General features: G+C 37.7%; 1 protein-coding gene across 1 annotated transcript; it reads right to left on the minus strand.

The window, feature by feature from the left end:
• Positions 1-1,303: 1,303 nt before the first annotated feature.
• Positions 1,304-7,037, minus strand: LOC101303944. Its single transcript, XM_004289399.1, has 12 exons — positions 6,795-7,037; positions 6,615-6,701; positions 5,494-6,018; positions 5,246-5,383; positions 4,542-4,727; positions 3,139-3,276; positions 2,937-3,058; positions 2,664-2,796; positions 2,436-2,565; positions 2,244-2,323; positions 1,954-2,088; positions 1,304-1,772 (listed from the first exon to the last, which is right to left on the minus strand). The coding sequence occupies exons 1-12, from the start codon at positions 7,035-7,037 to the stop codon at positions 1,518-1,520; spliced, it is 2,172 nt and encodes a 723-aa protein (XP_004289447.1). The 3' UTR covers positions 1,304-1,517.
• Positions 7,038-17,346: the final 10,309 nt, after the last annotated feature.

Below are 17,346 nucleotides of genomic sequence, written 5' to 3' on the forward strand. Positions count from 1 at the left end.
ACTGTTGAGACTTGAGATTGCTGCTATTGTTGAGACTTGAGATTGCTGCTACTAGATATGTTGGAAGTAACAGAAAAAACAGGGGCAGTAGCAAAAAGTAAAATAGGGGCAGTAGTAAAAAGTAAAATAAGGGCAGTAGCATAACGTTTGTAAACAGTCGATAGTAGCAGCTTCTTCAGTTCACAATAGCAGAACGTTTGTAAATGGTCGGTGCAGTAGCAGGAAATTTTCCGGTCAGTGCAGTAGCAGCAGATTTCTGATCGACGCAGTAGCAGCAGATTTCCAGTCGGAGACAGTAGCAGTGGATTTCCAATCGGAGGTAGTAGCAGCGAAGTATGTTTTAATTAAGGACAAAATTGTAAATGTGTAATGCCACATGACAACAATATAACAGTTTGTCATTATTTGTTTAGTAATATGTTTAATGGGCCTTTTTGTCAATTGATATTTGGTTAATAACTAATATGTAGTTTACTATTATTATAAATTTATAGTAACCCCGTTACCCAAGGAAAAAAAAAAAAGAACTTTCATGCGTAGTAGATTACGTCATCCTCTGTCCTAGTGGCTGATCTCTTCTGTGCCTTTCACCTCCTCCATTTCCAATTAACCTCCGATCCACACAACTAATAATTCATCCGTTTACAATTCCTTTGTCACTGTATTTACGTCATAGGCCTTCTCCTGATGCCTGTCCTTCCATGTACGCATCAAAATTTGTAATATCTTAGAAACTTATTTTACTGAAAATTTTTATGTATGACGTAATTTTAACCTTTTATAATAATTTATATATTTAATCATCATGTTTCTATATTATTTCCTCTAATCCTGAGCATCCATGTATGTATATGAAGATACACGCCGTGTATACTGAAGATGCTTTTCTTATTTTACATGTTTAGTATCTTTCACTGACATGTTTGCTTTCTAAATGAAAATCGTGTATACTGAAGATGCTTTTCTTATTTTACATGTTTAGTATCTTTCACTGTCATGTTTGCTTTCTAAATGAAAGTCGTAGAGGATATTAAACCGAGTTCATAGACATATGATCCATGAACACACTGAAAACGAAATTGGTAGTAGTAGTAGGACACTTATTCCATCATTCATTTCTATACTCTCCCATTTGCATGGAGCAGCTATTTGCCCGCCGACCTATAATTGACCAGAATGCCGTTGCGGAGTCGCCCAGTGAACTGATCCTGCCCCAAACTGACAGTAATATTACAGACACAAGCTCATTCACAACAGAAACAAAAGCAACGATAAAGGCAGTCAATTCAAAGGGAAATTAACTCACTGAACAACAGATTGATACTGGAGAAGTGGAGATAAGGTACACAAACACCCTGTAAAATAGCAGCCCAGAGCCGGGTTGCTGCTGCTGCTGCTCTTCTAGTTCTAGTTACACACTAGGACCAACAGGAAGATCAATATTAAGAACTCATCCTCTGCCTATTCTGTTATGAGTCCCTCTTTCTTAACCGACCTATGTTGTTGAGTGTATGCTGTCAGTTCTGCGAAATTCCTCCATTTATAGTCAGTGGGAAGTTAAACATGGCTGCAAGTTTCTTGAGGTCTTGGGGTTGTATGTTTTGGGACATGATAGCAGCACCCATAGCAAGGGCAACAGACACCAGAACCATGCTTTTCATGCATCCATGGCCTTGGGATGACTGTCCTAAAATCAGTTTGCAATATTTATCTGCATCCTTCAGCAACGAATGGTGCACCAAAACATCTCCATTGGCCAACGCTTTCTCATTCTACACCACATAAGTAACTTGTTAGTAACTTTTGCTAGTCCATTTTATAGTATTCGAGTCGATAGTTAAAGGAGGCTACTCTAGAGTGTAGAGAGATTCATGATTGCAGTTGAAATTTTAACCTACAAGCTCTGCAATAAGAAAAACAAAAAAACAAAAAGTAAATGTCGCATATGGTTACCTTCTCCCTGAAACTCTTGATTGTTTCCCTCAAGAGGTCAAGAGAAGTATGCTTAACGGAATGCTCCTTCCACTCATCAGATAGCTTTTTCAGCACAATAACACTTGCATCAAGATTGTCCAGATAAAGCATGTCCTGTTTTAAATAGTGTATAGGATTGAGCAATGAGATTTAAATATAGTAGAATACTTTCGGAAACATGCGAACAAGTACACTGGAAAGAAGATTAAAAAGTAGAAGAAAAAGGAAAAATAAAAAACAAGAACAAACAAGCAAAACACAATGCATACCCATTGCTTGTAACATTTGGGACAATGTGTCAAACACCAGATAAATATAGAGCTTGCTTCCTTAGAGAGACCAGGAATGCCTGCAAAGTACTTGTCAACTCCATATATCAAGTTCCAAGAAAAGAACTATATTCAGTTGCAAAAAAATTCATTCTAATTAATGAAAAATAGTTTCTTCTTAATCGGCACTACCTTTTTTAACAGCTTTAACTGAATAATTCAGTATCTTCTGTGCAACCTGCCTCATCGTTTTGCTTCCTGGGGATCCAGCAAGGGAAATCTCTTTTAAGGTTGGGTAGACAGCTTCAAATCTCTCAGTTGCCTTAGCAAAGGAAAATGTTTTGCATATAAGATAGTAGGCACAGAAAGAGAGAGGAGAGTTATATTTGATTTGCGTACATAAAGGAAACTTCTGCTCACCTTATCTCGTGCTGAAGGTGAAGGAAAAGAAACTCTCATCAAGAGATCAAGAGCTGATGGTGGCACTATGCGCTCCCCTTTCCTGACAGCACCGTTTAATAGAATAGGGCGAGCTTTGGGAGAAGATAAAATTCTGGTAGACAAAGACTATCAATTATTTTAGAAGAAATAAAAATAAATTACAGTGAATACAGGTCTCCACAAGAACGAAACCAAATATATATGTGCGTAAGATGAAACAATAAAAGGTATTTATGGGTGTTTTACTCCTACCTTTCCACTGACTGCAAAATCAAGTCTCTGGACTGTGGATTACACCCTGATTTACTACACAATAGAGGCAGGAGAAGATGTACCCACGTGTACAGCCCAGCAACCAGATCTCCTTGAGAGGCCTATAAATCTTAATTGTTAAAAAATTCATACAGAAAAACAGAAATAATCAGGAACATTAGTTAAACTAGAAAAGCATTACCTGCGTAATCAACCATACTGTCAGCGGAAGCTTATCTTGGCCTTGATATTTCGAACTTTCCCTCATCACAGGAAATAGACTAATCAATACATCAGGTTTTCTTCGCACCACCATTGCTAAAACTGCAAATATGGCAACCTGCAGTTCCAAGTTATAAAATAATAACTCAATTAGATAAAGAGTAGATGATCTTAACTGTTGTGACACATAGAAGTTGATCAGGTTTAAGAGAAAAAGAAAAAACATAATGGTATGGACAAACTGCATACATGACTTGATAGAATTTCCCTTTCCAATCCTATTTGAAACTCCTTTCTGTCTACTGTTGGTATTTAAACTAGAGATTCGAATTTTAGACCTCACAATTTCCATTGTCAAATATGTGTCGAGTGTCGACATTGAAAGAATAACGAGGAAAGCAAGAACTACATTAAACAGATATAAATGTTTCAGCTTCAAACATTTATAATTAAAAATACAAGGAAAAATATAAATTAGTGGAGGCAAGAGAGGAGAAAAAAAAAATTACGAGGAACTGTAGTCAAATACAAGAAGCAGGGAGGCTTATAGGGAAAAACCACCAGAAAACACTGTGGACCACAGATCAATGTTTTGATCAATCAGTGCCCTTGAACTCAATACATTTTAAAAGGCGACTGTTATTGCCTGCCATGAATATTTCAAAAGGCCTCATTTGCCAATTCGCTACCTAGGTTTTACCTTAGTGTCAATTTACCACCATAAGTTTATTTGTGCCAATCTAGGACAGCAAACGGCTGATTTTGAAAATTTAAGGAAGCCTATTGGTTAATTTTTGAAAACTTACAGTAGCAAATTTGACCGAATGGTAGCACATCAGCTAAAATAAAACCTAGGCTAGCAGCAAATCAGCTGAAATAAAACCCAGGGTAGCAAATTGACACTAAGGTGAAACCTAAGGGTAGCAAACTTGCAATCGTGTCTTCCAAAAGCTGCATTCAAGTCAAATCTGGAAAGGAACAGAAAGAGAAAAATAATCTACACTGATTGTGTCACTCTCACCTTAACAACTGATTACTTGACTGATGGGAATGGATTGACCTAGGCCTTAATGAAATATTCTTGGATCTCAACAGATACTCAGCTTCCATGCCTTAAAAAGTTCCTTAATAGGTTGTTTATCTACCTTCTATAATTTCCCAGAAACTTAATACATTAGATATATCTTACCAGGCCCAGAAAGCTGTATAGCCAGCCTAGGATGGAAAAGATATTCCCTGGGGGATCTGAATTTCAAGGGTGATAGACCAAGTCTTTTGTGATCAATTACTAACATCTGAGACTTTGTATTATAAAGAGAAAATTAAGTACTACCAACTGAGACTTGAAATGATAATCTGACGCATGCAACAACCAAAAGTTACCTGACATCTTGAAGGTTGCTGGACCACCTTTTTGGACCCCTTTGTTCCTCCCTGATGATTTGAAAGGTCAGCAAGAATGCAATCTAGAGACCATAACACGAAGGACCCTAAGGCTTCAGTGGAGCGCTGGCCGATCCAGTCAACTGATGTCTTATAAACATTTTCAGATATATGAGAAAGAGGGATCTGCTTCAAGAAAATAATAGTCATTAGAAACTAGGAGACCTTGTGTAACATAATAACCAAATCCCAAACACAAAAACAAAAAAAAAAGAAAAACAAAAAAAAAAGGATAAGTTGTTGATTATTATTTAGTAGTTGGGATCATGCCAGTAGAACCATTTAGGTAAACATATAACTCAACGATTAAGTTATCTGGGGGTGACTATAACAACCACACTCATACATGATGATTATTTGACATGGATCTAACCTCAATTCAGCCTATCATATTCCTAAAGAATGTAGCACAACATTAACATATACAAATAACCAAATAATATAACAAAACTAGACATGCACCACCAGATTTAACACATAGGATAAACAGATATACAGATATGATCAAGGCTCCTTTTCAGTTGTTCCATTCTCCGAAAGTATGATCCCGTAGAGCCTTGATGTTTTCGTTTTCCCATGACAAAAATTCCATACTGTAATTAATCACACACTCATAATATATATATGCAAGGAAAAACACTCACCTCAACCATCTTTGAGACAGTGGACTCCTTGAATATCTTGAACCAGGGAAACTGAGGCGCACAAACGGACGAAAATGCTCGGCCGAAATAATCAGCCAGACGCAAAAGCTGTATGTCTTGCTGCGATTGATACACCTCCTATTGATTCATGAATCACAAACAAAACAAACAAAAAATCGCATCAAAGCAATTCAGACCGAAACAGAATCCGGAATTTCAAAAGCAAAGCATCAATCCAACAGACTCACCGTTATCTCGGCAAGAAAAGCACCGAGATGAGCCGAGTCGATCTTGGAAGCGCCCTCGGCCACAGTCATCTTCGGCTTCTTCAATTTTACCTTCTTCGGCTCGCCATTTTCCGCGGCGCCGGCGACCTCAGCATCGCTACCGTCATCGCCATTTTGAGCCTCTCGGATTCTCCTCCGGCGGTCCTCGGAATGCAGCTCAATGGAGCGGAAGACGTCGGCGGTGGGGAGATCAGCGAAGGAATCCGGCGGAATTGGGCGGGAGGGTCGTCGGTTTCGCTTGTGATAAGAAACAGTCTGCCAGGCGTAAGCGTCGCCGTTTTGGACCGGTGCGGTGCTGGCCATCTTCTTAACATACTTGTCCGCCTCGGCCTCGTCTTGCTCTCTCAGAATCGATTCGATCAGAGCTGAATTCACATCCATTGCTTGCTCTTCTTCTTCTTCTTCTTCTTCACTGAAGACTAAGACTGAAGAGGAAGGGAGAGACGAGAGAAGTGAGGGCGGGTCGGGCTTTGAAGGAGAGCGACTCTGCGTCAAAAGGGACACGTGGTTTATTTCTATTAATTCTGATGACGGGTTTGGCCTCGTTCCATAAATGCCATTTCTGCGTTTCCGATCCGACCAGAAGGGTAAATTTGTAACTTCGAACTCCCCCAGATCTCTCTCTCTCTCTCGCAAGTTTGTTTGTCCAATAAACTAGCATGGTCTTTCTCTCTCATGGTACGTAGCAGTATGCAAGTTTGGATGGGTTCTAAACTTCTAATGCGAGCTGTCCGTTAGAAACTTTTTTGGGACACTTGTTCTCAAGCTTCATGCATGTTATACATGTAGCAAAGACGTTTTTGTGTGCTCTGGACCATTTCCTTTTCGCTCCCCTTTTTCTTTTAACACTTTTTTTATTTTTTTTCTTTATTAGGGATGTCCACGAAAGGTTAGAAAAATAATCGTCCATATAGGTAATGAAATATATACCAATCACAAGTAAATTCATTGAATACTGATTTTTTTTCGATGCTGAAAGAGTTTAACAAAAACTACAACTCAAAACCTCTCGGAAGACCCCCTCCCAGCTGATCCAAATGAAACGTTGGGGACACAGATAGAGGTAGACAATAAAACCATACAAGAGGAGAGCTAGCAGCAAGACCTAGAGAAGCTAACCAGTCTGCAACAAAGTTTGCTTCACAATGCACATGTCGGAAGTAGCAAGCCTAAAAATGCAACGCCAACCATTGAATATCTTGTATTAAGGATCGAATGCACCATGGAGTGGCAGCTTTTCCATTGAGACAGTTGATAAGCACCGTAGAGTCACCTTCAATCAACACATGAGAGAATTGTTGCAACCATGCACTATGCAACGCCTCTTTAAGAGCAGTAATCTCAACCAACAACACCGGAGCATCCCAAATAAAACGAGCCGCAACAGTAATAGGGTTCCCATCAGAGTCCCGAAACACAAAGCCAATAGCTACTCTATTATGCTGAACAGAAGCATCAAAGTTTATTTTAATAAAATTTGCATCAGAAGGGTGCCATTTGACCATAGGAATTCCTGCGGTTCTTGGTTTGTGATATGCTGTGTTAGCTGTTACATAATTACGTAAGAATACATTCGCATGAAAATAACATTGGGAAGTAGACTCCCTCACTTGGCGAAAAATGAGATTGTTTCTGGTATGCCAAGCGGACCACGAAATCATCAGTGTCAATTGTAAGTGAGTTTTATCAGGGAGACCAAATAAAGATTTTAACCAATGAAGGAAAGATTGATTAGCAGGAGGCTTATGGTTTGATTGAGCATGTTCCCACAACCTTTGAGGAAAAGTACAATGTGAGAAAAGATGATCAATAATTTCTAAGTCAGTTTGACAGACAGGGCAGCAAGGAGAAACATTAGGATGATAACAAGATAAAGAGTCTCTAGTTTTTAGCCTATTACAAAAAAGGAGCCAAGCAAAAATTTTAACTAGGAGGTAAAATTAGTTTCCAAATTTTATGCAGGAAAGAAGCATTAGAATGCAGAGGAGTAGATGTTTGCTGCATCCAACTTGCAGAACTTATTGTAAAACAACCAATACTAGAAGGTCCCCAAATAAATTGATCTGGTTTAGGATTTAAAGGAAGGGGAATAGCCATGATTTTATGAACAACATCCATTGGTAACAACTATTGCAGTAAAGGAACATTCCAAGAACCATTAGAGATGAAATGACAGACAGTAGTGTCCAAGTCTATAGTACTCTGAAGTTGATCAGGAAGAATATTATATAAAGAAAAAGGAAAGAGCTAGTTGAATTTCCAAAAGAGCACAGAAGACCCATCTCCTATAATTCATCTCATACCATCCATAAGGATGTCCCTAGAGTCTAAAATTCCTTTCCATGCAAATGAATGTGAAGCTTTTTTGTGCATAGTAAGAAAATGCTCTTGTTTAAGGTATTTAGTAGTCACTAATTGCATCCACCAGTTAGAAGGTTGAGTGAGAACTTTCCACCCTAGTTTGACAAGAGCTGCACGATTAAAAATATGAGCAGGTCGAATACCTAAACCTCCAACCTCCAAGTTTTGTAGGAGTAGCAGTTTGAGACCAAGTGTTGTTGTATGTATTTTACCTCTATGGTAAGGTTCCGGAGAAATTTTTGGTGATCCACCAGTGTAAGGAGTGGAGTCTGAGCTCAAGGTTGTGCAGTGCTATTGGAGCTCGAGTTTGATGGGGTGTTTGTGTTGTTGTCATTTATGCTATTACATAGTTTGTTTGATATTAAATTGTTGGTGATGTTGGATTATGTGGTATTGAGTTGATTGATATTGATTTGTTTGACATTGAGTTGTTTAATATGAATTGAATTAAATGTTGAATGATATTGAACTTTTGAATCGATTATAACATGTTTATATTGGAAAACATGTGTTTCTATTTTGAATTTATATTACATGATATTGTGGGAAATGAGTGAGATTGGAAGTTAAAAGGAGAATGAGTGTTTAGGAATGGAACTTTGTTATTAGGAAACCATTTGTGTAATTGAGTTTCCTCATAGGGCATCCAAGACCTATGATCAGCCCACTCGTGCACAAGTTTAGGGAAAGTAGGCCCCTTCGATGGCGGACATTGATAAAAAGATCTTATTAGGTTTCGGGTTTGAAAGATCATGAGTATAACAAGACGACTAACAAATGTTAAAAGTCTATTTGAGGGTGATGTGAGGTGTGGGATAAGAGTCGAGTTCATATTGTATTTATGTATTCCCGATATGTCATATTTGTTTGTTTTTGTTTGATGTTAATATCATGTGTGTTTAGCAATTTAACTAGCCCTACTGAGCGTAGCTCAACCCTTAATCAAACCCATTGCAGGTGTGGACCTTGAAGCATCGAGTATGTTATATTATAAATTAAGGTTTTCTAGTTTTCTTTGTAAATAGGGCTTGAATAAAGAATGGATGTTTCGGAAAGAAATGCTATTCTTGTTTGTTTCGAAAAGAAATGCTATTCTTGTTTGTTTCTTGTGTGCTTGTAATGTTTTAAACATGTGTACTATAAATGTCTTCTTATAAGGCTTGTAATGTAAATAAAGGTTCGAACGTTTTGTTTTCTGTGTCATGTAATGATGATCGGTCTCATTTTAATTATGGATATTAAATTGTTTGTAATTAAAGTGCAATTTACTCCTTAACTCGAGGTTAAACTTTTACTCGAGTTGGGGTGTGACAGTTTATCCGATGAATTTGGAGATGATTTAAATGTTATGTTGTGGTGGTTGTATTTGTGGGGAGCGGATTGCTCCAGGAGTTGAGGATGAGATGTTTGATATAGAATTGTGTTTTTGGGTTTTCAGGTTAGGTTGTCCATTTAAAGAATGGTTATGCCGAATTTTCGGTAAAATTTTCCTTGGGGTGGACCCCGCAGGGTTTACTTCGGATTTAGGATGAAATCTGGAATGGGTCCTGACAACGGAAGGTTTGTGGACCGTCCACCGCGCCAATGGCGGAAAAAACTCCCTTTCGGCTACGGCAGGTTTACCATGTAGGTAAACAATCTACGACAGGTTTGTGGACCATCCGCCGCGCCAATGGCGAAAAGACGAGTGTTGGTGTGCCTTATGGCTCCTTATATGAATCAGTATACTCATACCGGGCTACAGTAGGTTTACCATTTAGGTAAACAGTCTACCGCGCCATAATGATGGAAAAGGCTCCCATTAGGGCTACGGTAGGTTAGTAGACCATCCATTGTGTCATTAAAGCCTAAAGACACATTTAGCTAGCTAGTGTTATTGTCACACCCCGAATCCGGTATCGGTGGTTTCCAAGCACTTAACACCGAATCCGAGATGTGAGAGAGAAAAAATAAAAGAAAATAAAACAATTTTAAATACTTTTCTCGAAATTGTTAAAAATAAAACGAAATTGTAATAACAAAAACAATTACAAATCACAAAATAAATGAGGCCTTGCGGTCTAGCTCCCTTCTAATATTTTGTAAACCTAGTTGACTCTCTTACACGTTAACTAAATGTCACAGTTAGACTTCTCCAAAGACGTGTCGTACCTCGTACACACCTGAACAAGAATCTATAGAGGTGAGTTTACGCTCAATAGGGCAAAACCTCTTTAGGTCAATCTTAACTGCATCGCACAATCCAGTTATCAAGCAATGTCATATATAACAACAAAATTCGTTGCATGTATGCTAATGAATGTCTTCCTCAATTATTAGCTAATCAGTCCACACATCAAAGATATGTGAGCTTACACGTCTCGTACCGTATATTTTACCAACCGGGGGTGACTTGAGATGTCTCGAATATATGGTCTAACAACCAGTAATTTCTTTAACGCCAATACCTCTTTTGTTAGTCGTCTTGTTATATTCATGGTCTCCAAACCTGAAACCTGAAAGATCATTTTATCGATGTCTGCCATCGAAGGGGCCTACATTCCCCAAACTTGTGTACGTGTGGGCTAGCCTGGATCTTGGACAACTTATGAGGAAACTCAACTACACAAAATGTATCTATTCTCTATATCTCATTCTCATCTCTTCATAATCACCACACTCACTATTCTCACAATATCTCACAATGCATTATGCATGTCAATTGAATTTCAAAACTCGCACAAAAATCTCGAACACATGCTTTTATGGAAAGCCATAACAACAATCATATAAGTCAACGATTACACGTATTATTATCGAAAGCGATAACATTAAAGAGTTAATCAATCAAACAATGTCACGCAATTCAGCGATTTTAAAAATAACTCTAATTATTATTTTAAAGAAAGGTTCCCCGAGAGAGACCCTACTTGAAATCCGAGTGCTACTTCCGACACTAGTTAAAATTAGTAACATTGCGACACGCCTTATGAAATCCTTGTCCTTCTGTTTTCGGAATTGTTGATAGTCGTTCGACCCTTGAAACAAATCTTTATTCTGAAAGATCGATGTATCACTTCAAATTAATGTGACTAGGTCCTCGAAAGTACTAAGGACACCCAAATATGTCTCCACCAATTTCTCTGAACCTTTGAAGTGGACTATACCGTAATATCTCAATACCACCCCAAACACTAATCCAATTATACACTGACTCCCAAATCCTCAGTTCCAAATCCATACAACTAAACATTTACTCGGGACACCCAAGACTCTTTGTCTCTGATTTCTTCATCATCTCCAAGTTCCATTTACTTCTTCTAACTTCCACAACTCTAAATAATGAAACAACTCATACATATATACATAGCATTGCCAAATCACCAATTCAAATTATGCTTCCATACTTTATGAAACCAGCCTAACCATCTATCATTGGACTCTTCTATTTCTGGAACCCAAGTCTCTTATGTCATCTATTAAATTTCAAAGAGTTAGCACCATATCGACCATGAACTACGACAACCCCAAAATCACCCTAAAACCTGTGAACTCAAAATGAGCAGTAAAACTCTAATTGCTTCAATCCTAACTCTTCCATTCCTTGAAATTTAGTATACAAACAACTAACATCATTTATGCAGTTTTATTATTGTTGGAATTTAACCAAACAATATCAACACTTCCACTGCAATCACATAGCACACAGTAACCAGCAAACTCCAAAATCCCACAACTTCACTTTCTTCAATCAACGACAACAACTGGAATCAAGCATAACCAACAATCAAAAACATATTATGCAGTTCCTCACTGACTAGAAATCACTAAATAAAGACGGAAACACCACTATTACCACCACTGCAACCACCAAACACCAAACATAGTAAACCCAAACAAACTTGCAACCAGCTCTCCACCTCCAATTCTACAATTTCAATGACTCCAAAAAGCATACTAATCATCCAAACATATTTATGAACAAAAACTGAATCAAGGACGAGCTGAAGAGGCTACCAACTCCACCGCACACGGTGGTCGACGACCTGCCCAAAATCTCAATCTCTCCAAAACTCTACCAAACTCAAATTCAAGTACACAGAGACGTAGAACTTGAAGAATAGACCAACTTTGATACCTGAACCGAATACGAAGCTCGTCGGAAAACGAAGAACAACGCCGGGAAACTCAGAAACCTCCCTCCGATTCTCTCTCCTCAAGGCTTTTCTTGGAAAACTATGACCACAGAGGGGTTTTCCAAGTCAAGGTGAAGCTACCACCACCATTCATGCCCGCCGCCGTGGCCAAAATCAGAAAACCCAATCAGAACCCTAAAACTGTCCTCCTCTTCGATTCTCTCTCACCACGGGTCGATTTGAGAAACCAAGATCACAGGTATGTCGATGACACCGAGACGAAGCTATCCACACTGGTGAGCGACCTCGACTTGGCCGGAATCGAAAACTCACCGGCGAACCCAACCTCTTCTTATCCTTCTTCGAATCTCTCTTACCAGACCTCGTCTCTGAAAATAAAGACCACAGAGCAACTTGTGGCGTCGAGACGAAGCCGTCGCCACTAGTTTGCTGCCACACCATCATACGGGTCTAAAACTGACCCGCTCTGATCCAGTCCCATATACATGTAACAAAACGGACGGCTGAGATAAAAAGATTTAAATGATCAGACGACCCAGATCAAACCGCCCTAAAAATATATTTTTAATTAATTTTTGAATAATATCAACTTCCAAAAGTCATTAAAAATAGGTCCGATGTCTGAAAACGCTTCTGTAAAATCCTATGAACTCATAACGATATCTAGTTTGATCATATGGGCTCTAAAGACAAAACTCGACAAACTAAAAAAATTTAAATAATTTTTTTAAGCTACTAAGAGTTTAAATAATAATAGAAATCAAAATAAAAATAACTCGAAAATAATTTTCCTTTTAAAAATAGAAAATTGAATTTCTAAGATGTTACAGTTATATATATATATATATATAACTAATTTCAGTTTACCCCCATCAACTTTAGGTTGATCATCATGTTAATTCTTCTTTTTTCAATTTCATCAAAAATAACTAATTTCAGTTTACCCCCATCAACTTTAGGTCGATTATCATGTTAGTCATTCTTCTTTCAATTTCATCAAAAACACCCCTCGACTCTCCTCGACTCCCAATTTTCATCGGCCGTGTCTAAATCTCCATTCTCCATCCAATTTCTCCGTCAAGTGATAACGTGGCATCAAGAAGAAAGTCAAATTCCAAAAAAATAACCTTTCTAACCATTTTTCCCCATATCGATACACATCTCTGTTCCCATCATAACCCCTAACGTTAGTGATTTTGGTGGGATTGAATGCAATTTGTCTATTTTGCCCTTTTTTCTGTGGGTCCAACGACTTCAAAAATTTGGTTTTCTTCTTAATGCAAGTCATTACATGACGGGGAATTGGATGAAAAACGGATGTTTGGACACGGCTGATGAAAATTAAAAGTTGAGGGGTGTTTTTGATGAAATTGAAAGAAATAGACTAACATGATGATTGACCTAAAGTTGATGCGATAAACTGAAATTGGTTTATATATATATAAATACAAGTGTCAAGTTAATCAATCGTATAGTATCATAAAATCTCACCTTGATACTTTGAAATTAATCAACAGCTGCCAATGAAAGAGAATGTCATGCAAACATATTTCGGTCAGACATTACAACATGACTATATAGCTCGTGCCTTGTTACCACTCAACATGTCCCACATGCCTCAAGAAATTAGTATTAAATCCGAATGGTCACATGAAAGGTATGAACCACTTTTCTCGGCCCACTAGATAGAGCTCACGAGATAAGTATCTCGACCCACTAGTCCAATGAATATAATAAAGTTCATTCTCATGTAATCATTCGATAAAAGTATAAAATTAAAACAAGACATCAAAGTTGTTCCAAATATAAATCGAAAGGTCACAAGAAAGTTATGAACCACATTTCTCGGCACTCTAGATAGAGCTCACGAGAAAAGTATAAATCACTTTTCTCAGCCCACTAGATAGAGCTCACGATATAAGTATCTTGGCGTACTAGTCCAATGAATATAATAAAGTTCATTCTCATGTAATCGTTCAATAAAAGTATAAAATTAAACAAGGCATCAAAGTTGCTCCAAATATAAATCGAATAAGGTCTTGTTAATAAGAAAACTTTATTGCATGCATAACGTTAAATTTAAAAGTCCACTCACAGTATTAAGCTTAAGCTTCCCAATGCTCGGAATACTTCTCGAACGCAGTTTCTAAATATCCAAATCCTCGAGCCAACCCCACGCCTGACGATAAGCTGTAGGACAAATCGGTCAGACCGAACTCCGAAACAACTATTGACTCAACCCCTTTCCTAGTTTGACTAGGGTTCCTAACTTGACTAGGATTGACCAACTAACGATGTTTCGACGTTTTTCAATTTAACCTTTTACTTAACGATTCGAGTCATTTCACTAAACGTCCTACTAACCGTTAAACAATTAGATGTCGCTTAATGATTCATGAATCACTAAGGACACCCACATTTATGCTTAATAAATCGTTTTGGCAATCTTTGATTTTGATTAATCACACTAGTGTTAACTCAAAAACATACGAAACACATTAATCTAAAAAACCACTAAATTACTAAGGGCGCCCAAATGGGTTTCCATAAATGAGAAATTTCCTAAAATATAAACTTTCCTACCCTAGTAAGTTTTCCGATTACAACCCGAACTTTCTTATTTTGAAACTACGACTTGAATTAGAAAGAAGAACCTCGAAAACTACATCATCGGCTCTTGCCGGAAAAACTGTCTTAGCTGGATTCCGACAACTTGCCGGAAATGTTCATCAACTTCCGGTGACTTGCCAGAATTTCGTCATGACCTCCTTAAAGCTCTGATTCACCAAGTTATCGACATGCATGCAGGAAAATAAACGATTCAAACACCACTCCAACACCAACAACGCAACAGCAGCAACACAACAGTTCAAATCGTAATCCTTACCTCCAATCCACTAAAAACCTGAACCCATAAGCTTCTCCTTGCCGGAGATCGACCTGCAACCCTCTGCCTCTCATTGTCCCGACCAAAAAAGCTCCATCTGCTACCAAACTCCACCCAGCTCCTTCACTTGGCTGCTGGGTCCTCCAGGAAGTAGCCTTGCTCGTCGAAACATGGAGGAGAGGCCGCCAAGAACTCCGGTGCTCGGAGGAAGAGCAGAAGAACCCAGTAGAGAACGAGAGAGGAGAGGAACATAAACAAAAACCTACCCTTAGAAGGTCGCATCGACGCCTGGGCTTGCTGGAATTCTTCGGATTCCGATGAACACAGTTGTGTTCTTCCACTTTGATCCCTTCCATGTGTGGATGCAAGTTGGATTTGAGGGTTGGGTTTGGAAGAAGAGAAGGAGACGATCAATTTGTTGATAAATTCCTCAGTAACTCGTAGAAAATCCCAGTAAATTGGTAAAGTTAGATACAGGCGTTACAATTTGGCATGCTAGAAATAAACTTATTTTCAGAAAACTTTATAAAACTCAACTACAAATTTTCTATACTATTGCCACTTTAGTTGCTGATTATTGTGATAATAGTTTGTTTAATTTACGCTCTAAACCTTCTTCTGCTCACATTATCAAATGGTATTCCCCTCCTTTTGGATTTGTCAAGCTAAATTTTGATGGTTATGTCCTATTAAATAATAATATTGTTGCTAGTTTTGTTATCTGAGATGATCAAGGTTGTCTTTTAGTTGCTTCCACTAAAGGTTTAGGGAAAGCAAATATCCTTATGGCTGAAGCGTTGGGTTTAAGAGTTTGTATTCTTGCTGCCTCTCTACATGGTTATACTAGAATTCAAGTCGAGGGTGACTCTAAGGTACTTATTGATTTTATTAATAACTATATCAAGACGCCTTGGTGTATCCAAACTGTAATACATGATATTAGTTGTCTTGCCACATGTTTCACTTCCATTACTTTTACTCACATTTGGCGTGAAACAAATTTTCTTGCAGATTCAATAACGGATATTGGTCACTCTACTCTTGTTACTAGCTGACAGAACGAGCTCCCTCTATCTTCGGTCAATGCTTTCAATTTCAATTTTTATGGTTTAGGCTGTACTAAGGTTTTTTTGTTGTAATTTTTGTTTTTTGCTTCATTGTATTGTTTGAGTGGTAATTTTATTCACACATCCTAAAACACTAAATACACATTTCTTACTTAATAACCCACTCATTAGATATGTTATTCTTACATTTTACTAAATACACAACCCAGAACTTCCCAAACTACCCTTGAAAACAAAAGATTTTTATTTCAAAAATATTATTCTAGCATTTTAGGTTTCAGTTCAATTTTTTAAGGGATATAATATCAATTTTCAAGATATGTGGATTGAAAATGAACTCAACATTTTGCTAAAATTGAAGAATGCAAAATTTAGGTTTTCATTTTCAGTCTACACTTCATGAACAGTCATTGAAATTTATTAGAAGACTATATATCAAATAAGCACAGACCAGCTCGTATGAAACTAGAATAAAAACCAAGATAAATAACATGATACTGAACATAATTTTTTAAGCCAAAATAATCAACCCAAATGAAAGATCTTTCTCGATCATTTCCTTTTAGTGGCATAGATCTTATCTCTCAAGGTTCAATATTAGTTTTTTATTGTTCAGTTTAATGTTTTTTGTGTAATTTCATATACTAATAGAATTTAATAATGAGGTTAAAAAAAGGATATTGATGAAGTATAAAGTGTATAGACAAAGAGATAGTAAGAGAATCATCATCTTATTCATTGATAGGAGCCCTTTATATAGGGAATTACACAATACCAATATGGTAAGGATATGTATACATAGATCTAGTCTAATTACATATCCTATTGGCATAAGGCCAAGGCACACATAAAGAATATCTAGAAAGATACAGAATATCCTAGAACACTCCCCTTTGTGCCGTGCGCTGATATGCTGATGGTGCTGATCTGTTGCCTCGTCAAAAACCTCGTCAAGTCACAAAAACTGACACGACCCACCCCGAATTTCACCCTGAAACCCAGAGTAAGTCGTGCGGGGACCACCTCCAAGGAAAATTTACTGAAAAGATTAAGCAAATCTCCCTTGCAGATGGACAACCCTAAGTCGAAAATTTCATATTACACTTCTGAACTTTACATAATATACAAAAATTACTAAAGTATTCAGAGCTACTAAACACAAGCGGAAGCAAGAAAACACAAGTAGGTTGAACAGGTAACCTACTGATGAAAACTGGCCGAAAAGCGGGTGACTATGCCTCGTCTCCTACTAGATCCAACCCGAACTCTGCAGACTGGGCAATTTAAAACGAAGGGTCCAGGGGAAAACATTTAATAACGTTAGAGTGAGTGGACAAAAATAAATTAATAATAAATATTTATG

This window comes from Fragaria vesca, linkage group LG1, assembly GCF_000184155.1.
Source record: "Fragaria vesca subsp. vesca linkage group LG1, FraVesHawaii_1.0, whole genome shotgun sequence".
Taxonomy (NCBI): Eukaryota; Viridiplantae; Streptophyta; class Magnoliopsida; order Rosales; family Rosaceae; genus Fragaria; species Fragaria vesca.